This window comes from Maylandia zebra, linkage group LG3 (genome assembly GCF_041146795.1).
Source record: "Maylandia zebra isolate NMK-2024a linkage group LG3, Mzebra_GT3a, whole genome shotgun sequence".
Classification (NCBI taxonomy): Eukaryota; Metazoa; Chordata; class Actinopteri; order Cichliformes; family Cichlidae; genus Maylandia; species Maylandia zebra.
Genome location: NC_135169.1, coordinates 26,959,677 through 26,985,173, shown reverse-complemented (window position 1 = coordinate 26,985,173; position 25,497 = coordinate 26,959,677). Strand labels below are relative to the sequence as shown.

The following is a 25,497-nucleotide window of genomic DNA, read 5'->3' as shown; positions in this document are numbered from 1 at the left end:
CGTTGGCAGTGAACTTGAACTTTGAGGCTTGTCACATCAGAGCCTCCATAGTGATTTACTGGAAACAAAAGCAGTTTCCTTAACGAGGGCAGGAGTGCAGTCTTTCACCATAAACCACCAGCACACAGTGGCTGATAAAATCCTCATTAAAGGTAAAGCCACAAACACATAAAACTTACTTCCTTGTTGCAGAAAATAAGCCCAAAAGCATTCACTTCATGGTGAGAAAGAGGTTTTATTGAGCCCTTTGGTAAGGTTAGATGAATTATTGTTAGAGTTATGGCAATTATTTAGTGTTTCATCTGGGTTTCATGCATTGATAGGTACATTCTTTAATTTTCACTGACATAAAGACTGTAATTTGCAATGAGCAAACAACATTTGACTGCAAATGATCCTTCTGAAGAGCAGCGATTGTGCTTATTATCAGCTCCAGCTCCATATGTAGCTTATACTGGGTCTTGATGCGGCCCCTCGGTTTCTCTTCTATCTGAAAGAAACAGTTTTAATCCTCCTCTGACAGTTTTTATTCCTCAGCACAGTCTGAACTGTCTGAAGCAGCTTTCTTGTAACTTCTTTAAGTATTTTTCAGGAATAGTTGTTTAATGTTTAATGGCCCTGCACTGCTTCAAAAATGTTGAGGTCCGGCCTCTGGGGAGGTCAATCCATGACTGATGGTGTTCCACTGCGTATGTTCTTCCATCCAGGTATGCTTTTACTGCATTGGGAGTGTGTTTGGGATCATTGTCAAGCTAAAAAATGAATCCATCAGCAATCAGGCAAATTGCATAGTGGATCAATGGTGGACCATCATGTTTCAAAGGTGGCTGTAGACACTCATGGTTTTATCTCTCTCCTGACATCTTCCATACATAATGACAACAACGTGGACCAAACATTTCAAATTAGGATCTATCACTCTGCTGCCACTGCTTTTCAGTCTGGTTCTTTGGTAATTTGCCATGCTTCAGCCCTTTCTCCATTTCCGTTCTTTAGGAATGGCTTCTTAACACCCATCCTTCCACTGAGACCATTTCTGGTGAGGCTTCAGTGAACGAATGAAGGGTTAGATAGAGGTTTTCGCTGGAGGTTTTTCTGTTTCTTAAGCACATGACTTTCAGGTGCTAGTTTCTTAGGCCTGACACTTACTCTTTTGTCCTCCATTTGTCCAGTTTCCACCAATTTCTTGAGGACACCATGGTGAGTTATGTTGTACTTTTGTCAAACTGTGTTGTTGGTGGTATTTTTCATTAGCTTCAACTATAGAAATGGGAAGAAATGATGTGCTTTTGTGAAAAGCTGCTGCTAAAGCTGCTGTGCCTAAAGATACAATTTAAAATTGGTTCTTCGCGAAGTTGTCTGTTGTGATACTACATTGATTCATCCTTTCATAGGTCAATGTTAAGTGGCTTGAAGAAAACAAAATCTCTAGAGATGGTCAGGTACAATAAGGGAAAATGAGTGACAGACCTTTAGAAAGCCTAGAGAACTATTGGTCAGAACAATTTTATATAACTGCTACTAAGTATCTCTGGCTGATTGTTCCTTTCTTTCCTGTCATTCTTCTTCCTGAATGGCACAAAAAAGTTCAGTAGGGTGAAAAGGTAAAGAATTCCTTTCTCAGCATTGGCGCCTTATCTTTGAGCCTTTCTTGATGTTCTCATTTTTAATCTTGACATATGAAGCTGTAAAACAAAACATTAGTGTGAGTGTGGAGGATAGTGTGTGCATGTGTGTGAAGGAGGCACTTAGAAGGATTGTGTGTGATTGATTTCCAAGGACATGAATGAACAGTTTAGAAAAGACAGCTTAAAAAAAAGCCTTTTCCGTCTTATTAGACGAGCAGGCAGCTGACATGAGAAGAAAAAATCATTTAGAAGAAGTGAAGAGTCCTAAATTTAAAAAACTGTCAGGATACACCATAAATGAATCAATGCAAACAGTTCTCAAAAAAACATAAAAATACCAAGTGAAACATCAAAAGTAAAGAAGATAAAACCCCTGAAAATAAACAACCTCACCTGAAATGCAGCAGCTCCAATGCGTTGTCAACGCAGCCTTTAGTCATTTGCGGGGAGCCATTTAAGTGGCGAATGACTCAAATAACTGTCTCGACCTCCGACACGCAGTAACTCTTTCCAGGCTTCAGATTTTAGATGGGCTCCATGGAATGCAAAGTCCAGTGGGGTTCAGTGGCTGGAGTGTAACTCACAGGAAACTGATGTGCATCAGTGAAGACTTTTATATTTTACTTCCAGGCAAGAAGTCCAATGTGTTATCCTCATTTACGGTACTGACTTTATGACTCTCTGCTCTCCAACAATACTGTGTCAGACATACATGAAGCAAAAATAAATAACAGATAGATGCAGAGCTGATGATTTGGTGTAACTGACATTTTTAATGAATGACCACCACTTAAAATTGTGATCCCATGGATGAATAACTATTTATACCTTTCTGGTTGCAGTTTGTAGTCCCAGTAATATCACTCATGTTTGACCAGGCTTTGGTTGCATGCAGATACAAAACATGAGAAGGAACCTATTTGCTGAAATGTAAATTAGACTAGAAGCTGTCTGATTTTCTATGACCATCATTTTGCTGTTTAGTTGCTTTTGTAAATTTATTTACATTTGTAAACAGCGATCAGTGGATGGAACAGGAAGTCTTGGTCTCGCAGGTCCAAAATATTGGCTGAAGCAATCCTCAGATAAATGGCTAAGATAAGGTGGATTCTTAGATTGCTCAGAAGATAAACAGGCAATCGACTTAGTGCTTCTCTAGTGCCGCAAACAGGTTGACATTTTTGTTTTTTAATGAAATGTCCATAAAAATATTTTACCTCAACCTTTAAAGCACCAGCATTGTCATGCCTGGTATGTTTGTACCCACTCACAACAGTCTCCATGCAAAACTGATGAGTATTCATGCATATTCATTTTTCTTTGTTTGTGGACATGGGCATGAAAACACACTTTAAAGGCCATTTGTGAATTGTTATTGGCAAAAACTGGCTGAGCAACAAAGTCTACAAGATGGCAGCAGGCCATGAATGAGCTGGCTGGAGACCTCCAGTGTGGTGTGTGGCATCAGTATCTTCTTTCAGCTACTTTGCACGATTACAAGAGGTTCTAACTTTGAAAACATATCACAATCTTGATACGTCTTCTTCTATACTGATGGGTCCAAGTCTCTTTTTATTTCTCGTTCCAACAGTGAAGCCTGAAATGGAAAAGTCCCCTCACTGGAGGTCTGCTGCCAAATTAGGAAAACAGATCAAATTCAAATAGTTTCCATAGTTTCATACCAGGAATGACTTCCATGTCAGTGTCACACTTAGCATGTTAGCATGCTGGAAATATTTCACAATGTCAGTCATTACAGCATCAGTTCAAACTAACTGTGATCAAGCATGTGCCCTTTAGCAACAATCAAACCTATTTGAGAATGTAAGGAATTATTTTTATTTACTTGTATTTAAGGCCATAACAGCCCTTAACTCAGCTAAAGAACAGGTGTTCATGCTGAAGTTTTCATATCCCGTGGATTCAAGACCAGGATGGCTTTCTGTGCAAAACTTTTCCATGTTTTTTATTCAATTAAAGTATGTCCCAGAGTAATCCAAATGCAGCTTCCAGCTTTTAATTTAATCGAGTTATTTGTTTTTAAAAGTGTAATTAAATAATTGAAATTGTTTTACTCCTACAACAAACCCCTATTACCTAGAATTATCTCTTGATCCTAGCCATAATTAACCTTTCATTAAAAGGGCAGAGTAATGACTTCAAGCTGCAACCAGAGGGGAAAGTTGGAAAATCAAAAAAAAAAGAAAGGAAGAAAGAAAGAAAGAAAGAAAAAAGTTCCCTTTATTACCAATTCATCATACTGAAAACAAGCCATGCAAGTTTCCACTGAGGTATAATTCATGCGATCGGCTCACCTGAAGGAAATATTGTGTTTACTTATGCAGAACAACACTTAGATGTGTTTTTACGTTATATGTTTAAGATGTCAGAACTCATTTTCCTTCCCTCACACTCCATTTTTCAGCAAGTGTTTCTTAACTCTCATAGCAATGGACTTGGACAGTGCAAGAAAAATCATCCTCGCTCAGAACATGATTTACTTTCACTGCGGCCAGTTGTGTGTTTTATGTCTTTATGGAAAATCCCGCAGTAATCATTTTTATCTAAAATGTGCTTTATCTTTTCACATCGGGGCCTGCCATTTATTTCAAGCAAGTTTGACGCCTTGTACACAAAACACACAACACCCACTCAAGTACACATTCTAAAATAAGACTAAAAGTGAGAATGTGCTTTATATGTATATGTGCAATATAGTCCAATATATTGTCCAATATGATTAAGTCTGTGTGAACTGTAGCCTCAGTTTCCTGTTCTTAGCTGACAGCAATGGCACCCAGTGTGGTCTTCTGCTGCTGTAGCCCATCTGCTTCAAGGATTGAGCTGCAGTCTGTTTAGAGACACTCTTCTGAATACCTTGGTTGTAATAAGCGATTATTATTACTTCCTTCCTCAGCTTTATTTCCTATTTGGTATTTGAAGGTCGTATTGACCATGCCTATATACCTAAATGCATGCAGTTGCCACCATGTGATTGGCTGATTGCATTAGTGAGCGGTTGACACCTTGTACCTAATGAAGTGGCCAGCGAGCATATGTTACTGCATACAGAAGGTTGTAAATAAAAACCAGATGGCAAATGGCAGTAAAGGAAACAAAGCACTATAACTCCAAGTGACACTGGTTTCACATTTAAAAGTGCTGCTGGTCCAGAATCTTTCAGGATGCCACTGAAACCTTCCAATCCTGTGTGCAGCATTATGCATGTAGCTGATGTCACGCTGTAGCCATCCCATAGTTTCCCAAGCGAGAGCTTAAGCATCAGAGACAGCAGACATAATGAAAACATGTTGCTCCAGAGTTGCCCTGAAAGAGCTTGAAAGCTTCTGAAACACTGTGTTTTTCTGGGTTGTTTTTTTTCCCCTTTCTTTCTTCAACTGCAGCCACATGCAGGGCAGAAAGTCTGTTGGCAATTTTCTCTCTTTAAGTGTGTGTGGGGGTAATTTTCTGGTTTCAGGACCCAAGGAACGTTAGGCAGAGACAGGCACGCTACGCCGAGCGAGACCAGCCGACACTCTGTGTTGCACTTTTCTATATTGTGTTCCCCCCTTAGAGTACATAGGATATACACAAGCCGTGGTGTCACGCTGACACACACACACACACACACACACATACTGAACCCCAGAGCAATCATGCTCAATTTGCAGGTTGAGCTGAGTGTTCAGTGCAGGAGAAACAATCCCACTGCCAAGAATAACATCACATGGGCAGCTGGGTGACCATTAAAAATGGAATTAATCATATTCAGGATATTGTGGTATTTCTGCAAATTAATCACAGAGATTTATTTCAATAGGAGCTCAGTGCCCAGCTTCGGGGCACTTCAGATTGACCACATGAGCCCAACAGGTGGGCAGAGTGGGCAGACATGTAGTAGAAAGGGGGGAAAGGGAGAGAGAACAGGCAAAAGGGGGGAGAGAAGTAAAAGGAATTATAAATTAAAAGCTCGCTAAGTAAGTTAAAGCTGAGGGAAATCTATTTTATGCACAAAAGGCAACTGAAGCTTGATTTACAAAGTGGGAGAGACAAAAAAAGGAACACGTGTCAGTAGAGAAAGCAGTGTGTAGGAGAAGAAGATTTACTGAGTGTGTGTGAGAGACAAAACGCATCTGTGTGTGTGTGTGTGCACGCGTGACAAATTAAAGGAAGAACTTTGACCCTTGACCCTTGCCGTTATGGGGTCTGGTGGCTCTGTTAGGGGTTGGCTTTCTTGATTCCTTAGAGGAAAAGATCAGTTTAAAACACTTGTATTCTCATGGCAGACTCCAGGATGACAATGCCACCGAGTGGTTTGATGAGAATCATATGCTTTCGCTTTAAGTCACCAGCTTTCAGTTCGGTTTAACACCTGTGGGAGATCTTTGGGCCCATGCTTTGGACAGCACTCTCCACCACATCATCAAAACACTAAATAAAGGAATATCATTTGTTAGATTGATGTTCCAGAGACTTGAGGAATCAATGCCAAGGCACACCGAAGCTGTTCTGGCAGCACGAGCTGCCCAAACACTTTACTAGAACATACTTTGTGATGTTGAGGGTCGGCTTGTTTTTTTGGCTGTTTGTTCTTTATTCTTTGAATTTGTCAGTTGTTTGTATTTTGGTCCTGGCTGTGTCTACACCTGGGATGAAACAAAAGCCACTCCCTGGGAACATAAATGATAGAGAGGAGCAGGAGAAATAAACCAGAGACTGGATGACGGGGAAGTGTGTGCTGTTGAGGGAAGAAAAGGAAAGTTTATATTTAAGAGTTGAGATGATGAAAGAAGGCAAAAAAGACAGGAGAGTGTAAAATGAAAGAAAAAAAGAGCATGTAGTGTATTGTCCAATTTTAAAACTAAGCTAAGTCTGAAACTTCTCCACACATTCTCTGCTGATGAAAATGTCCTGAATGTTCTTTCTCCTGTAGTCATTATTCATCAGGATCAGGTCCCTCTCCCTCATTCTCACTGAGAGAAGTGTACCAAAGTTAGTTGAGCTACGCTAAAATAATTCAGATTAATTATACCAGTTCACAGCAACACTCATCTCAAGGCACTTTGTTGTGACGTGAAGACCTGCAAGGTCTTAGAGGAAGAGCTCCACTAGCACTTTACGATGGCGGGGAGGAAGAAACAGAGCCAGGCTCAGGGAGGGGCAGCCATCTGCTGCAACTGGTTTGGGAGTGAGGGGGTAATAGACCATAGGCAATAAACAGGACAAAAGGCAGTCTGGGACAAAAGTTAATGACATGCAATAGTGGTGTACAAAGGAAGAAAGAAGGGATTGGAGGAGTAATGGCATCATGGGAAATCCTCCAGCAATCTCAGTCTTTAGGAGCGTAACTAAGGGATGGTTCAGGGTCACCTGGTCCAGCATAACTATACGGAAAACTTCATCTTGAAAGAGTCTGTCTAACAAACCTTAATTGGAGCTGTTTCCACAGATGAGGGGCCTGAAAGCTGAAGGCTCTTTAAGATAAGATGGGGCCTGATTATTAAAGACTTTATATTTTAAACTTGATTCTGGATTAAACAGGGAGCCAAAACTAAGCCAAAATGGGAGAAATATGCTCTCTCTTTCTAGTCCCAGTTAGTGCTCTCAGTGCAGCATTTTGGGTCAACTGAAGATTTTTCTGTGAAAAAAGAAAATATCTTTTACCTTTAGCAGCTAAACTTAAAAAACCAAATATTACATCTTTATCTGATATATTCACAATGATTCGTGTTGTAATTTCAATACTTCTGCTTTTGTCTTGTCCCTAGAACATGTTTGTTGCCTTAAGGTTTCCTCTCTTAGCAAACTTTCTTTTCCCTATGTGAATCAAAGCTGGGACGGTGTCGCAAACATCACGAAGCTCAACCATGACACATTGCTACTTTAGGGCTGTACAAATATTACTTAACTATAGAATCAATAAATTCATTACAGAACAGTCGACACAAACAAAACAACTGTGTCCACTGCAGCCACTTCACACCCATAAAACTGGCTCTGGCTGTCTGAGGAGCCCAAAGAAACAACTGCAGGTTAATGATTCACTTTACAGTCAGAGTTAAATAACACCTTCGACTCTCACTCTAGCTGGACAAGCTCATCTTTATTAACAGTTACAAAGCTGTAAAAATGGACTGACAGACAACACTTACAGTACAACACAGTGCCTTTATCTTTAAATTGACTTTCATACACTTAGTGTTTTGTACTTTATCCAATTACAGACAACATTTGTGGGGGAGTGATTTATGGGACCAATAATTCACAAGTTCAAAACCTTATTGTGGTGCTGTTTAATTGCTTTAATGATTAATTAAAGACTGATTCCGTGCATAGTTTAAGGATGTTGTGCTCCTGTGGCTATGCAATGTGACTGTGACTGGAGATCTTCTGATTTCCTGAAATAATTCAATCAAGCTATTTACAATTTTCTCAGTTATTTAATATGTACTGTATGTACTGTAGTTAACTTAAAGAGCAGTTTCCCCTCTCTCTGGAACATTATGGAAAGTTCATGTAACTTTGATTTATGCTCGTGTATTTACAACAGTCATCAGACCTAAGTTGACCTCCTGTCAGGCATTAGAGAATTAAGTTAACCATTATATTTTATTTGCTTATTGCTAATGTTTTATTATGCTTCAAAAAGCATTGGAAAAAATAGAAATGTAATAATTTAAATAAATAAATGTATTTAAAACATGTAAATAGTATATAGAGATTTAATTTTAGACAAAAAACAAAAAGTATACAAAATATACAAAAATAAATTAAATAAACTTTAAAAATTACTTTATTTTTGCTGATTTAGTTTACTTATCAACAAAAGTTTGAATGTTAGATTTTTACACAAATATTACAATTTTATATCGTTTTACATGTCCGGTAATTGTGGTGGATGGCATTAGATGAATCAGCTGTATCCTATCCAGCCCTGTGTGAATAATCCTTTGTTATTTGCGTTACTCAGATGAAACAAGCTAGTCTAGCTCACCATGTTACATTAACCTCCTTTTTATCCAGCAGTGAGTTTGCACATTCTTTTTTTTTAGGTCACGCTAAGATGTTAAATTTAACAGCATAAAGTGAACAATTCCTTTTTTTTCTTATTCTCACATTTTTGTTGACTTGTATGTTTTTCTATATTTTCTTTTAGGTGGCAGATAGCATCATCTCAAAGCGCATCTTCACTGGTGAGCATCCCTTTGTCTACAGACACACACACAAACACAGACAGACACACACCTTCTCACTAACTTTTTTAATGTTCTTTGATCCCCTTTCTCCCTTAGAGGCGAGAACCATGCCTCACAATTTCAACAACTCAGGGTCAAAGTTTATGAGCCCCGTGACCCAGAGGCCATCTGCCCACTTGACCCTCAGAGACGCCAGTTCTCAAGGTGAGGCATCTGTGTTTAAGCGGTCATCATTAATCTAGGCGAAAGATTTCGGGAAGTCGGAGAAGAAAATGAAAGTTTTGCCGCTGAGCCGTATGTTTTGCATGTGCCGAGCATGCACAAAACTGTGGGTTGATTGGTTAAAATCAACGATAAGCACATAAACAGTTTTGGTTCCTACATGGTTCAGACATCTGGACTGAATTAGACTAAGGAACACTGACGAGCATTGGGAGCAGCTGCTCATGAAGTTTAAAAAATATCTAAAGAAAAAAATCTGAAGAAGCTTCTCGGATGAAAGATAAAAAATCTTCAAGAAACTTAAAGAAGTCTAGAGCTTTTCTTTCCAAGCTCCTTAGATCACAGAAATGTAGCGCTACAGTCCGTGAGTGTCACGCACACCCAGTGGCTATTTTCAGATTTACACACACTACAGTCCTGTTTAGGAAGCTTTGTTTATTAAAATTATTCACAAAGAAATAAAATGTATTATTATCGAGTTCTTTGGTGCACACTGGGGCCTCTGGTTTCCCAGAAACCAAAAACATGTATGTTTGATTATTTATTTAATCAAAATTAGTGAACTGTGATGGAAGTCAACCTGTCCAGCCTGTACCCCACTTTTTGCCCAATGATAGCAGAGATTGGCTCCAGCCCTTCCACTGGTCCTATCTGTATAACCAATTAAAAAAGATGAATGGGTGGATTATTAAGTTATTCCATCTGTTAAAGTTCCAAATCACATTTTCTTCCCCATTTTCCTGTGTAGCATGTTTAGAAGCACATTAAAGTCTACTCTGCTGCTCTTTTTCGTACCACTTCCTGTGTGCCCGAGGCATTTACTAAGAAACACTGAAGTTTTAAGCTGAGTCTGTGAGGTCTACCAGTATGCTGTATGTGGCAGTAAAGTAGATATTTATATAGTTCACAGATCAGAATCACACACGTTATAAAACATGGAATTTAAAGTTGGAATGTGTTTTTCATGACTTTGGTATTGTTTCATCTGAATCGGTCGTGCAAGCTGAAGGGTGTTGACAATCTGGCAAAGCCTTCCTTATGTTATTTCCACTGAGTTGACAAAGGGTAAGAAATGTGCTGTGTGTGTGTGTGTGCAAGAGCTAGAAAGACTGTGTGTCTGTAAGAGGGTGAGGTTCACACATTAAGCCTGGATTTCTCATAAGGAAGTACTGGAGGAACTTTGATCCGCGATGGGTGTTTCTTAGAAAGAGAAGTTATCCTACACATGAAGAAAACTGTTTCACGCTGGCACACACAAGCTATGACCCGACTAATTACAACTGAGAGTGTAAAGAATTTAAGTCGTCACCATGACTTTGCCATCTGGGTTTCGACTGTCCGTTTTGAAGCTTCAGAGTTTGCCTTTTGGCTGTTGCCACGTTGGTTTGTTTGGAGCCCTAAGGTACCTTATGTGGACAGCAAAAGCACAGCAAAAGCACAGCATGCTTACGTATTAGTTAATGAAGATAAGCTTGCACACATTTTGCAGACATTAAGAGTTATGCCATGAATTATCGCCATGTTGGACATCACCATTTGCTAGTTGCAACTGCGTCTTTCCTGACTGGTTGTTAGGGTTTCTGATAGTTCCTGGCTGGAAATTGGTTGCACAGAAGTTGCTGCACCAAAAACCTCCAAGCAATCGATTTGTTTGGTAACAAACTGCCTCAGTTTCCTGTTTTTCATGTTTGTCTGCGAATGCTTGCTAACTATTAGCTGAGCAGCAGTGCAACTTGAAAAACTGTACAATAAATTTACTTTTACATTCAAAGTAAAAGTTGCACTGCAGAGGTGCAGCCAACAAGTTTCAAAAAATGCAACTTGTACTTAAAGGCACACCATCTCCGTTTACCGTTTTCCAGTTTCAGTGCATCTTGAAGACCAAGTTGTCACGACTGTCACACAGACAACAGGTCAGTAACACACGTCTTGGATGGTTTGTTCCATACAGTAAGTCATATTATTTTTTGGATAGTACCTGCTAAAACAGCACGTACACAATGGTGCAGTCCACTTCATTGACTAGCAGAGGTGAAGCTCTTTTGGGAAAACTTTTCATTTAAAGTGAATGTACCCCCCCATCCCTTCAGTATCCAGGTGGATGTGTTCTAAAATAAAAAATCACCCAGCATGGAGTTCTTATGAAGAGAAAAGCTAATGCAGTTTTTGGTATCAGGCTGTAAACATGTTTTTTAATGCAAGCCTTTGGAAAGTGACTTGTTTTTGGAGCCTCAAGTGGCCACTAAAGGAACTGCAGTTTCTCGCACTTCTGGATTGAAAATCATTTTTCAGCGTTGGATCAGATGGAAGAGTTTATTCAGTTAAGGTCTCTGTGATGGTTATGTGCTAATAAATCACAGCATTTACATTGTAGTGTTATAGACTTACGCTTCTATTGTTGATGGCAGTGTTTCAGATTTGCACACTAGTCACACAAGTACACGTGGCAGAGGAAATAAAGCCAGCATGCACGAGAAATCACTTGTGTTAAATGTTTAATTTCTGCCATGAGGAAAACTGCTACACATGGTTCTAGTCAGCAGTATTCAGTATTTCCTGCATCTTACAGGACTTTGGCTTCAAGTTGGTGCCTCTTACCGGTGAAACAGGCTTAACCAAAGATTAAATCACCACTTCTGCTTTAAGTGGCCATTGTACAAGTTTGAATGTGCACTTCAGAGTGCCCTGTTACAGAGTACTCAGAAGGAAAATCCACATCGCCTACATTGTCCAATAGACATGGTGGCTCAACTGTGTAATGTAAACATCGTTCACCAAAATTTTAAATAATACTGTAATTAAAAGTGCTTTTTTTTTAATCACAGGATTTTATCTTTTTTAACTCAGTATTTCAGATGTTTCTCAATATTTTAAGGGCTTTAGGGGAAAAGGCAAACTATTGCTCAACTTTGGCGGCTGTAAGACAGAAGCGCACTACTCTGGAGTCACAAACTGTATTTATTCAAGGTTCATTTTGCCAGCTGCTGCCGCTTATGAGCTTTGGGCAAACACTCACTGATATGTGTCTTTGCTTAGTTTTTAAACCTGGTATTGATTTTTTTTTTATTACATCCAATCTATGATTTCTAGGCTTTAGCTGGTTTGTTTTTCCCCACTCCTTTTATTTTCCATCCCCATGTGACAGTTTTTCTTCCCTCTTCTGTTTAGAATTTGTCTCTTGACACTTTTTTAATCTTTGCCAACAGGGTTTTCTTCCTCCCTGAGCATCATGCCTGGTCTTCATCAGTCCTGCCGCCATTTGGTCCGCTCATGGGCCAATCAGAGCCTAGGAGCTCACCTGCACAACATGACCCTGTCTAATGGGAAGCTCCGAGTGCCCCAAGATGGGAGGTACTATCTGTACTCACAGGTGAGAAAGCTATGCAGATGGAGGAGATGCTCCAGGCACTTTGCCATATTTTTGTGTGTTTTAACATGACAAGTTTGTCATTAATTAACCTTGTAGTGATAGCTGCTGAATAAAGGTGTCTGTGACTGTTGTATATTCAATTTTATTAACCATTAATTGTTGTTTACAACATGATTGGATTCATTATCGTAGGGTCTACCTTACAAGTAGGGTCTACCTGTAAGGTAGACTGCAGGAAACCTGCTTTTCTGTCAAAAACAAGGGCACGTCAAAGAGGAAAAAACATAAAACAAGTCACTGCATTAACTTATTTCCACCTTTGTCCAGGTGTATTTCCGTTATCCATCCCCATCTGCAAATGAGGGGGACCAGCGCAGCGTCAGCCACCAACTGGTGCAGTGCGTCTACAAGAAAACGTCCTACCCAAGCCCCATACAGGTACAGCATCTCTGTTTTCCTAAAACAATCAAAGATCACCCTGAAGTATTTGTACCTTTCAGCACTGTCATTAGCACTGGGATGATTTTCTACTTTGTAATTTTTTTCCAGCTCCTGAAAGGTGTGGGAACCAAGTGCTGGGCTCCAGACGCTGAGTACGCCCTACACTCCGTTTACCAGGGAGGACTTTTTGAACTGAGGGCCGGTGACGAGATCTTCGTCTCTGTCTCTTCCCCCACCATGGTAAATGCAGAAGAATCTGCTAGCTACTTTGGCGCCTTCCGTCTGGACCTCTGAGAGGAAAGGATTGGAGAAAAAAAAAAAGAAGCGATGGGACAATGGATGGATAAACAGATGGGCTGGAGAGCTTGGGGCCTTTTGAATATCCACTGATTGGGGGGAAAAAATGGTCCTATAGACAGAAGAGGAAATGGAGGTCTGGATCGTCAGTGTTTGCTTGGGCAGATGCACTGAAGGATGGAAGAACTGGGGTTTGAAAGATCTACATGGGTGAAGAATACTGCAAGAGGATAGTGGATTTGCCTTTCCTGCTCTCTCGATTAAGAGAAAGCAAGACTTCAAGATAAAAGACATGTGCAATTGTGAAAAAGAAATAAATGTGAGGACTTTGATTTACAGTTGATTCTTAAGGGGGAATTTGCCACAGGAAAAAAATAAAATCACAACCTTCTAGGTGAAGTTCAGAAATTAGTCCACCATGCTATCTAGATCTCAATATAACATGACCCTACATGTGTGAATATGTCAGTGACCTTTTTATGGGAAAAAATTAAACCCTTGGTTTGGATTTGAAGAATTTACACAAAATAAAAACTTTACTCTCCACATCAACGGCTGCAGAAGAAAATGAAACAATCAAACCAAAGCAAAAACTTCTTTTTTAAGTGTGCGATGGGAGTTCTGTACATATGTATGGCTGAGAATGAGATTTACACAATGGACTGTGGTGATTTTAAAAGTAATTCATTTTTATTTTACCTTTGACTGGACTTAAAACCACTTGGGGAATCTAAAGACTTCCTACTTGCGAAACACTAAAACTGTGGATTTTATGTAAAGACCTTTAGTGGAGGAAGGGGATTGCCTCTGTGACAAACTGTAGAAAGAGCCAAGAGCTTTTTGAAGAGGAGTCTGCAAGCCAAGAAGAAGTGAAAACAAGGAGGGAGAAATCTTGATAACGCCAATAAGAATTAGCCCGGCACTGAAAGATTAAAGGACAGAGAGCGATGCTGTGGGTAGTATGCAGCCTGACCACTCTGCGTGGTTGATGTCTTTTCTTTCTCTTTCCCTTGATTCCTTCTCTTATCTTTTCATGTTAACTATTTTATCTATCTTGTCGAACCTGTGAAGCTGCATTATATTTGAGTTCATGGAGCAGTTATGCAACCAACCACAAAGCAACAATGTGAGAAGAAGATGACAGAAACACATGCAAATAGTCTAGTTTCACAATCACAGAGAGCATGGATTAAAGTGACATTTAGGTTGGGTTACATGGAGTTGTTGTTTTCACTGCAATGATCACTGGTTCCATAACATAAAAATCTCATTTTGGATACATGGAGTTAACATTGGTGTTATTGGTGTATTGCATTATCTTTCCAGGGTAGTAGCTCAACTTGAACATGGCAAAATGTGCACTTACCTAAAACAACTGCAGCATTTAGTAAAAGGACTGGTTCTTATATAGTGGACTCAAAGCAGTTCATACAGCTTGCCTCATTCACCCATTCACATGAGCACTTTTTTCTATGCTTTCTTTCACTGTAATTGTTGGTCTAGCTTCTGCATTTGGGGAAAGTTTAAAACCTGTCAAGCCTCTAGCAATGTCAATGCTTCAGTTAAAAAAAAAAGAAAAATCCTCTAGTATAGTAGCTAACACAGAGAAGGTGGAGATCCCTGGGAGGGTTGCATCAGGAAGGGCATCCAGCCTAAAAATCTGTGCCAAATCAAATATGTGGATGCATCCGCTGTGGCGACTCGTTTTAAATAAGGGAACAGCCAATAAAAGCTTTCTCTGTGCTAGCTAGAGTGGAACATATTGTCCTTCTATTTGCTGAAAAATGATTGGTGCTAAACATTTTAACCACCATCTGGACACTCAGAATGCAAAAAATCCACACCTTAAGCAAGAACATGGGTTTAGCAGAAAAACTCAAAGGAACATTTTGATAGTTTGAATACACAGTCACCCACTGGTTTGTGGACATTCTCGAGCTTTGAGTTTAGCATTGTGGTGGTCGGTATCTTCAGCTTGCGTCTGCAAACATTTACTCATCAGGAGATTGTTTACTGAGGTCAGACTTCGACATGATCGGACCTGTTTCTGCAACAAGAGATTTGCCCCCTGCTGGTTATGAGAACGACTACAAATGTAAAGCACTTGACTTGGCAAAAAGGCTGGTTTTTAAGCAGCCTGTGCCCAGGTTAAGGGAAGATAAACAATACTTTCATTATGTAACCTCAGCTATGTTATTATTGTAGACGTCAGTGACAGTGAAAGAAATAGGGTATGGAAACTAATTTAATGCATCGGTGCTGAAATTGTTTGTTCAGAAACACAAACAGCTGACTAAAATTGGCTGACAGTCACTTAGTAACACTGGTGCATACACATAACAATTGCAAACATTATGAGCAGTTCAGAAACTGTATTCTCAAACACACTCGGATGCTACAAATCTGAAACACAGGATCCCACACCAAGTCAAGCAAACACAGCCCAAGATTTGGAACGAGTGAGAGAGGATATTTGCAGACATAAACCATCCACCGCCTAGCACAGACACAACCCCTACATGCTTTTTTTTCTGTGTGCACATAAAAAAGTACACACATCACCTCACACTACATCCAGGCTAGCCTGTTCTATGTAGACACACACATCATCCAATGTCACATCCAGCGAGAAACATATGCCCTGATTAATCTGGGCTGTCTAGCCTCCCTGTGCCATCTGGTAATTGTCAGTGATCTGGCATACAGCGAGGGTGCGCACACAAGAATATATGTTTGTTCAAAGGGCTTGGTTCACATAGATGATTCAGAAAATGCGGTAAAAAAATGTTTTTTTGCAAATGTGAGCTCCAGTTTGCTTTGTACACTTTGTACACTTAAGCACACATTTGATAGGGTAACTTCCAGACTAAGCCCCTCCTTCCCATACAGCACAGGATATCTTTGTATGCATACCGTGAAGAAGGTTATTTTATGGTGTAGTTTTGTCAGGCATGCTATGAAAACACAGCAACAGAGCTGGTTTATTTTCTACTCAAATCACAAAATGAAAGGCAAATCTCATATTGCATTAAATTACTGTTTTAAGCTCAATTTTTGCTGGGTGGCACGCACCTGCACATGTTTCTGTTGCTCTAACGCTCCCTGTGTGAAGTCAAGTTATATTCCAGTTAAAATAATATATGGTAACTTCAACAATTATGCAGCATGTTAAATAATATTATAACTGTAAATCTCTATACCACGCATACAAAGTTTTCCTACCTTTTGCAGTTTAAATGGTTATTCTTTTGAGTGAAAAAACAAACAAACAGACAAACACCTTTACCACAAATACCTTTTGTGGAAAGGTATTTGTGGTAAATCTAAAATTGTACTTTCTGCCAACTAAACTGTTAGCCAGACACAAAAAAGTGTGATTGCTTTGGTTGCTAGCAAATTACTGAAGTTGCCGATAATTTGCAGGAAAGTTGTAGAATTATCTGCAAAGATGTTCCATTTACTGGCCAAGCCTTAGTAAAACTTAAAAATATACAATTCAAACCAGAAATCTAGAAAGTTAACTAAGTAAATGTTGTGCTTTGCTGCTATAACCAATGCGTTTCAAAAGATGCACCTTTTACTTTAATGGAGAACTGTCTTCATGTTGTACTTTCCTTAATTTCATTGCCTTTTGGTGACTAATTGGTGAGGGTTTGCAGACAAGTCAGTGTTTCTCATGCAACAGCAGCAATCTGCTAACAAGGTTTTTGGTGCAACATCCTCTTGGTAGCCAGTTTCACATAGTGACTACCAGTAACCTCCATTAATCACTCAATAACATACTGGAGACTTCACACTTTTACTTGTTGCTGCCACAGCGGTCATTCTCTAGGCCTGTATGACTGGGGTGTAGCTGGCAATAGCTAATAGATAATTAGCTTAGATTAGCATAGGTATCAGAAACAGTAGAATTGATAAGAAGTTGCATTGAAACTTTTCAAATGTTTACTAGTAGCAGCTTTATTAAATTCACAGTATAGAAGACAGGCTATTTGTGAGCAATTAGTGAGCATTGGGAAAAGTCGTGGTAATGGCTTCCATGTTTATTTTTTTGTGCTATGCTAGGCTAACTTTGTTTTTGCCTGCAAATTGTAAAACCTATGTTACAAATTTGCTCCAGATTTAACAGAAAGGATTAGAAAATAACATATTTCAGCATTTAGCTGTGTTGGGGTCTCTGTGCATAGTGATTTAGTGATTTAAAATGTTTCACAATGTGTCACAGAGTCACAAGATAATAACTGAGAAGTTTATGTCACGTAAAGTCACTTTTCCATCCATAAATGATTGTCCTCTGAGATGTATTCATTACGCTGAAGCCAAAGATTTTCAGAGATCCATATGTTGCAAGTAATTGGACAGTTGTTCTGTTATGATTTGATTTACAGATCATTTCATTACATTTCTGTGTACACACTCGTTACTCCTGCTGGTTGGTTAATTAAATTTCTGAAGCTAAAATGTTTTTCATGTGGAGTACCCTGCAGAGTGAGTGTGTTCATCTCTCAGCATTTCACTTTCTGTTAGATAATGTATAAATAAGGACACACGCTGCTTTAGTTTATCATTTAAAAACATAAAACATGAGCTTGTCAGCACACTGTGGGGTAATGTCACAACAAATCATCCAAGTAACTCAAAACATCTACATCAGATGGTGTTTGGTGGGGGTGAAATAAATCCAAGTCATTGGATTTTACTAGGCTGATGAGCAACAATAGTCGGTCCTAAACTCAGAGTACATTACTGGGTCAATAAAAAAAGCTTTCCCCAAACTACTCAAGGTTATCACAGAAATATTAACTAACACGATAGTAATGTAAAACAGTGACAAAAATGTTGCAACTTGAAATGAATCAAAGATTAGGTATTGCCACTGTCTAGTCTTGTGGTTGTGGGTGTTCTTTTATGTGTTGGACATAAGATGGACATAACATTCATGTGCCTTAAACCTACAGTCTTACTAATACCCAGCAGGGGGCGACTCTTGTGGTCGCAAAAAGAAGTCAGATTTTATGGAGGCCAATGAGCAAAAAGTCTAACTTTTTAACTTATCTGCAGCCACTCTAAACACATTGCTGATGTGTTTATGGTCTCAATTCCTACTTTTAAGCCTTACTAAATACAAAATCGTTGCTATTATATTGGCAAGATTGAAAGTATAGTGCATGAGAAAGCGAGAGCATAAAGTTAAATTGATGAGGCGACTTAAAGTAAAACCAAAGTTTATCATATGTAAATGCTGCTCATCCAGCAGATGATAATTAGAAGGGTCGTATTGTGAGATAGGAAGAGTACAAATATATGTGTGGTCTGCTGTGAACCCAACACGTGTTTGGTTAAATCTGTTGGATTGTGAATGATAAAACATCACCACCTAGCGATGTTTACCTTTGTAGTTCAGTTCTTATTATTGAGCAAGGCCTGTTTTTGATGTGTGTTTTGGTAAAATATTGCTTTTAGTTTGAAATCAGATCTTGTCTGTTTTCCTGTGCGTGTATCTGTGTGTGTGTGTGTGTGTGTGTGTGTGTGTGTGTGTGTGTGTGTGTGTGTGTGTGTGTGTGTGTGTGTGTGTGGTTATGCACAAAAGTGGTTTTGGACAACAGTTGAAAGCATTGCGCTTGAAACTGCCAGACCGCGAGTCAGACATGTCCATCTCTTGCTCTCTACGAGACCTGGAAAGAGAAACTAAGCCATCACCGTGGGGCACTCTAAAATCTAGACCTCATGTAAGTCAGCGTTGAGATCTTTTCCAGTTATGCTCTTTTTTGAGCTCCCATCCAAGATTCATGCTGTGTTTATATTTTGCAAGCAGCGTGGCTTGTGGAACATAGATATATATTTTGAAGGGGAGGGCTTCACAAGTCCAGTTTCACTTTGACAAACTGGGTGTCCAAACACAATAGCTTCTCCAGTCTTGGCTTTACACGGGGTGGGAAAAACACCACCTTCAAGCTCCTGTTTTGATCCCGGTGAGGATGTAGCTGTATTTAAGAGTCTGAGGTCGTGATTCCCCGACACAATAAACCATTTGGACACTAATAAACAAGCTGAATACATCTTTTCTCATAAAACACACACTGAGAGCCAAATTTTGGAAGAACTTGAAGCATACATTTTAAATTCATAGCAACCATCTACCTTACATATCTTAACATGTTGCCATAATGATTTTGCACAGAACCACAAGTGAGACCATTATATGTTATAATTTGACCACAGTTCCTGCCAGTTAGCTAATTTTCTATGATTCAAGTTGTTCCCCAGGTGCAACCCAGCCATTATATTTGGTTTCAACACCAGCTCTAAGAAACATCTGTTGCTTATTAAATAGCTGCATGTTGCAGGACACTTAAAGAAATAATCGAATTTAAGTCTATTTAACAGCTCGAGTGACTGGCAGATTTTGAAATACACCCCCAAATGTTGGCGGAGTACCACATACACAGCAAATATGCCGCAGTGCTCTGTTGGCACCGACATGAAACAACTAACTCTATCAACTCATCAGGACCAGATTAGTTTTCCTTTTGCCAGTTTTTGCAGGGAACTGACACAATGATAAATACTGTTTTGTATTATTTGGCAAATTTATTGAACACGGCAACTGAAGAGGACAAACACAACCAGATCCCCCAAATGTCTTTATATCTCCACAGGCGTACTTGTCAGAAGTCAAACATTTATATTCTATTGCAAGCACCGAAACAGCCATCGAGGAGCTGAGGACAGGCAAATTTCCCCCACTGCAGAGGATTGGAACTGTGTACATATTTGAATATCTTACAAATAAAAGACAATCACTGTTACGCAATAAGTCGAACATATGCCAAACAAGCATCTGAAAACAGCAGAGTGCTTTTTTTAAATTGCTGCTTCTATTTCTGACTTTGATGTGCACCACTATGCAGATTTGTATCAGTTGTCACTAAGCAGCACCGCTTGCATAATTAAACATTAAATGTTTTGCACAAAAGCAGAACAAGTGCTGTTTATGCTTTGCCTGCATGCCTGTGTTTTCCAAGGATGTGAAACAAGCAATCTCATAATCAGCTGGCTGTCTAAGCTTTGGTCCAAAACCTCACATATAATTCTGTTCTTTCCAAAAATGAACACGTCCTTTCCAATGCTAGCTTGACTAAGAGTACAAGAGTGAATGTGCTTTGAATTCCGGTGACCCACTCTACCACCAAATTACACATTTAGAATTTCTCCCAAGAAAGTAATCGCTCCATGGCCTAAAATGATGTAAACATCACTTTTACTAGTCATGGCTCAATAGATATGTAAATTAGCCCCAACCTCACCCTTTGGCTCATGGAAGCTACACTCATTTACTCACTCACAAGATTTCTTTGAACACAAACAAGAACAGCATTAGACCCCACTGTGTGAAGAAAATGCAGGGCTGAATTTGTGAATCAGACAGACCCATAACAGAGATAGTATTCTGTTCCTGCCAGTCAGAGTAGAGAAAAAACTCCCTGAGCGCATGAAAATGTTTACAGTTCCTGTAGCAAACTATCATCACAAGCAAAGAATTTAGGTGGATTAGCACTAGTTGGAAACTTTTTATTACAGTCACAGTAGTGTATTGTATTTTCCTGAAGTCGGCTGCTGTGGTTTTCACTTCTCTTCTCCACTCTGCGTCACAAACACAGTCTAGCAGAGGACACACTCGGTGAAACAGAGAGCAACTAAACAGCAGCAGACTTACACTGAGCTGAAATGAATCACGTGCACACAGACAACATAAATCTTAGACTTCATTATGAAACAGCTTCTAGTGTGTTGTTAGTGTTAGATAAAGCTTGTTTCCAATTCCCCACTCTGACAAATCAGCTACATTGATGACTACACTACAGTCACGAGGCGGAGATTTTCGTTCATGATTGTTTCTGCTCATATATGTCTTCTAGTTTATAAAAAATGACATGTTAATACACTACAAACTGATTCTCATCACAGGGATCACTGAAACAAACAGTTCTCCATTAAAGCGGTTTATGAATGTAGATACTGTTCAACACATATCCTTTTGCTTTTCTTAAAATCACATTTGATACCAACTGAAGAATGTACATGTAAAGTTCTGCTGATTGCCTTGTGCCTTTTAAAAATAATGCTCTTCTGTGTCGTTTTGTGCTCAAATAAAGTGCCTACTGTCAAACAGGAATATTAGTGCCAAGTTGTTTGCTTTAAATAGAGATGTAAGTGACTGTGTAAGTGAATGTGGCATGGTTGTTGCTGTCACATGGGCTGATCTGCTGAGATGTTTCCACATAACCATCTCTAGGATTTACAGAGAATGGTCTGTAAAATGCCTTCTTGATTTCAGAGGTGAGGAGAATCAACACGCTCTCACTCCCAAAGCGTAACATTTTACGCTAGGTGACAAACCGTCGATATATTACGATATATTCTACATTACGAGATCAGAAAAAATGAAAACGTGAGAACGGTTTGGAATGAATCTACACATGTACGCTCAGGAGTGAGAACGTGCTGGGACAATGGCCAAACTCGACAGGAAGGTAACAAAAAGCATTCGTTATGGCCAAGTTATGCAGACGAACATCTTTGAATGCACAAAAAACTTGAAGCAGCCATGCTACAGCAGCAGAAAGCCACAGCAGGTGCCACTCCTGCCTGATAAGATAATAGCAGCAAACTGATGCTTCAATTCACACAGGCTCACCAAAATTTGGACAACAGAAAACGTTGCCTTGTCTCATGGGGGTCGATTTCTGCTGCCACATTTAGATGGTAGGGTAAGAATTTGGTGTAAGAAAATACAAAAGCATGAATCATCCTGTCTTGTATGGATGGTATAGGTTGCTGGTGTTATAATGGGAACACCAGCAACCTATACCAATTGTTCATTTAGGATCTAAAACTCTTACAGTTGATTGTTCGGTTTGTCTTGAAACAACAGACCCAGTTTCTCAAAGCTATCTTGCCTGCCACTATGATCGGCTGCAGACGTAAACTCTTTGGCACTGTAATTACAAGATTTTAGTGTAATTACAACACATGTTTACTGTGTTCAGCTTATGTTTGCACCTTTTCCTACAACTGCTCCCTCTGTCCAACTGGTTAAAAGGTTAATCCAGAACCAAGGCTCACCTTTGTTCTACGTCTCAACACAGGAATTTTATTGAGGATATCCAGTAATTTGTAATAATTGCTGACTCTATCAGTAATTTTAACCCTCTGTGAATTCAAAATGTCTCCAGTTTGTCAAGTACAAATTCCAACACAAATTGCCCACCATAATTTCCTTACGATGGTCTCTTGATAATACTGATCCTGTGCAAACTGAGCACTTTGTAATTGCAGCTGTAATTTGGATTTTGGCAGGATACTTCCATTTTCATCAAGTGGAATACAGCCACAGAGGTGAAATTAATGACCAAAGGAAATTTTGGTTTTACTTTACAAAGAAATCTTCAACTAAAACTTCTGTATCTGAACATGGCATCTTACAGTATTGTGCAAACGTCTTGGGCGACCCCCTATTTCTTATATTTTACTAGGAAAATGTGTGTGAAAGTTGATATTTGGTATGACCACCTTTATTCTTTAGCTCAGCCTGAACTCTTAGGCAATCACTGTTGTAATTTCTTGAAGCAGTCTTCATGAATAGTACTCCAGGCTTCTTCAAGGACATTCAAAACTCTTTGGATGTTGGCTGCCTTTTGTTCTGTTCTTCGTCAAGATGATCCCACAGCCCTTAAGTAATGTCGAAGTCCGAGCTCTTGGGAGGCCAAACCAGGACTGATAGCATTCCATTGTGTATTTTTCTATTCAGGTATGCTTTTACTCCATTAACAGTGTTTTTGAGATCATTGTCATGCTACAAAAATGAAGATGTTGCCAATCAGATGTTTTCCAGATGGTATTGCACCGATTTTCATTCCAGTTCTTGTGTAATTCGTCATACCTCAGCCTTTTCTCCCTGTTTCCCTTTTTACAGCCACCCTTCCAGTGAGACCATTTCTGATGAGAGTTCAGCAAACAGCAGATGGGTCTACTGGAGGGCCAGATGCTTCTCAGCTCAAGAAATGGTTTTCTGTTATGTGTAAATGATTAATAGTTCAGTGTTAACCAAAAGAAAAATCTGAAAAAACATTCCTCCAGACTGAAAATGACCCTATTTTTTGGACAAAAAGCTGCACTTAAAATACTTCAATTTTCTCAAAAATCGACCGTGCGCCTCATGTATGAATTCTGATTGTGCTTACTGACCTTGAACTGATTTTACATGGTACACCAAGATCAGAAATTTGTCAAAAAATGTTTTAGTACGACTTTGGTAAGCTACGAAGCTGCACCACTTGATGGACTGTTGGAGTATTACGGATACTGTAGTCAGGAGCCTCCCAGGTGTAACAATCAAGTTTAACATCCAGGCATCCATGAAAACAGAATTTATGAAATTTAACAGAGTTAGAAGTTAGAAGAAAGTCTGGCTGCTTGGAAGTAAGATATAAAGAATTAGGGACAAGAGATGGCTCAAGACTTTTGTACAATGTTGTACAATGAAATACACTGGTGGGGAAATTATGCCCAAAAGCTCCATACAAATATTTAATATAACTGCTTTTTTATTGTTTTTATTTATCTGTTTCTTACCTTCTTTTTTATGTACCTGTTAGGCATGTTAGATATCACATACTATGTGACTGATACCAAAATGTATTTGGCATGTTTGTTTGTTTTATGAGAAAAGAGACTTTTAAAATTGTAACCTTAGAATCTAACCTTATATAACATAAGCCACTTCAATACCCAAGTTTTGTGCTGTGCTGGTTTGAATTGAATCTTATGTAATGCATTTTTCTTTGACATTATGGAGTAATTTTCGTTGCCGTTTTCTAAACCAACCATCACTGAGCCAGTGAAGCGGCTTGAAAAAGAAGAACAGCAGGAAGCAGCAGAGATGTGGAGCAGGCCAGAATTGCACGGATATCTTCCTGTCAAACTCGATAGGACTTTCTTTGGGTTCATTTCTGTGTTATGTCAGAGAGAGATAATAACCAGCAGCATTGTTTCTCTGAACCAATGAACCAAACACACATCCACCAATCCAAATAAGATCAGTGTGTGTGTGTATTTGTGTGTGCTGCTTTAGGACTGTATGGGCCACAAGTACCATGTCAGCACATCACAGAAGGCGGCTCGTTCTTAAGCAGAATATTTATTTATTTATTAAAATTACTTAGTTGATGAGAAGTTATGCTGTGCATGCCCATCTTATCCTCTGGGGATGGCTTTAGGGTATCTAATTTCTGACTGCCCCACCTTTAAGGAAAAAAAGACAACACCAACATTCCTTCCTCTTTCATCTTAGATGCAGGAAATGCCGATGATGCCCTGTGATGTGAATCAACAGAGCAGTGGAGCTTAACTAAGGAAGGTCTCCGTTCAAAATTGCCGCGTAAATTTAAAGTTACCAAAGATGTGGTTCTTGCTTGGACCACAAGCCAGTTTCAGTTAACGAAGTAACCAGTGAGTTCTTTTGAACATGAGAAGCAGAAAGAGCTGTTCTCTTTTCTTAGTGGCATTTTTCATCTGAAGCACAAACACATGAACACTTTTGTGATGCTCAAAGCTCTTTGGAGGCTCTTAAAGTTGGTAACATCTGCTGCCTATACATGGGTTCAAACGGCTGATGGACATTTTAGGCAAACTGCTGACAGGCGGATAATGAAGCTGTTCCCTGTTGATGCCCCTCATCTTCTCTGCATGCCACATGAGTAAGGTAACCAGGATGGTTCTGTACAGACCACCAGGGTGAAGCAAGGACAGCCACGGTGACACAAAACACTTGAGGGAAACCGCATTAACATCTGAGCTTCATGTTCAGTTTACATTGTCTCTGGCTTTGCTTAACGTCCTGCTGATGTTTGAAAGACTATTAGCATAAACCAGAACCATTCAACTCAAGCCGACTTTAGACATTTTTCTTTTCCTGAATCTGAGGAAACCGACATGAAATCAGTCACTCCTAACTCAAGAGGTTTGCTTTATGTGTGTTTTAGTGGGCACAGTAGAAAACTTACCAGACAAAAGAAACCGGTTAAATAACAAAGACGGCTGGTTCATAAAGACGCATAACGAGTAGTGTAAATTCCCCCTGAGACTGTGTGGACAAAGGGACAGTGTGTGCATCCTGGTAAATGAAAGGAAAGCTCAGTTTCATTACCCTGCAGAAGGGCTAAGAATGTGTGTAATTTCAGCATGCTTGGACAGCATGTAGATCCATCAGTGATAACTGGCTCCAAGACTAATAAAGACCTAATCTGAAACTAAGGAAAGCACGTGTTTGACCAGAAGAATG

The 25,497-nt window shown here is 39.4% G+C and overlaps 1 protein-coding gene across 1 annotated transcript in view; it reads left to right on the top strand.

Moving 5' to 3' along the window:
• The window catches only part of tnfsf10l (TNF superfamily member 10, like), a 76,498-nt gene extending 55,168 nt beyond the window's left edge, over window positions 1-21,330 (top strand). Inside the window, exons 3-7 of the mRNA XM_004573754.4 lie at window positions 8,785-8,821; window positions 8,921-9,028; window positions 12,253-12,416; window positions 12,744-12,854; window positions 12,966-21,330. Coding sequence (XP_004573811.1) covers window positions 8,785-8,821; window positions 8,921-9,028; window positions 12,253-12,416; window positions 12,744-12,854; window positions 12,966-13,151 — 606 coding nt within the window. The 3' untranslated portion in view covers window positions 13,152-21,330. The remainder of the gene's footprint in view (window positions 1-8,784; window positions 8,822-8,920; window positions 9,029-12,252; window positions 12,417-12,743; window positions 12,855-12,965) is intronic.
• Window positions 21,331-25,497: the final 4,167 nt, after the last annotated feature.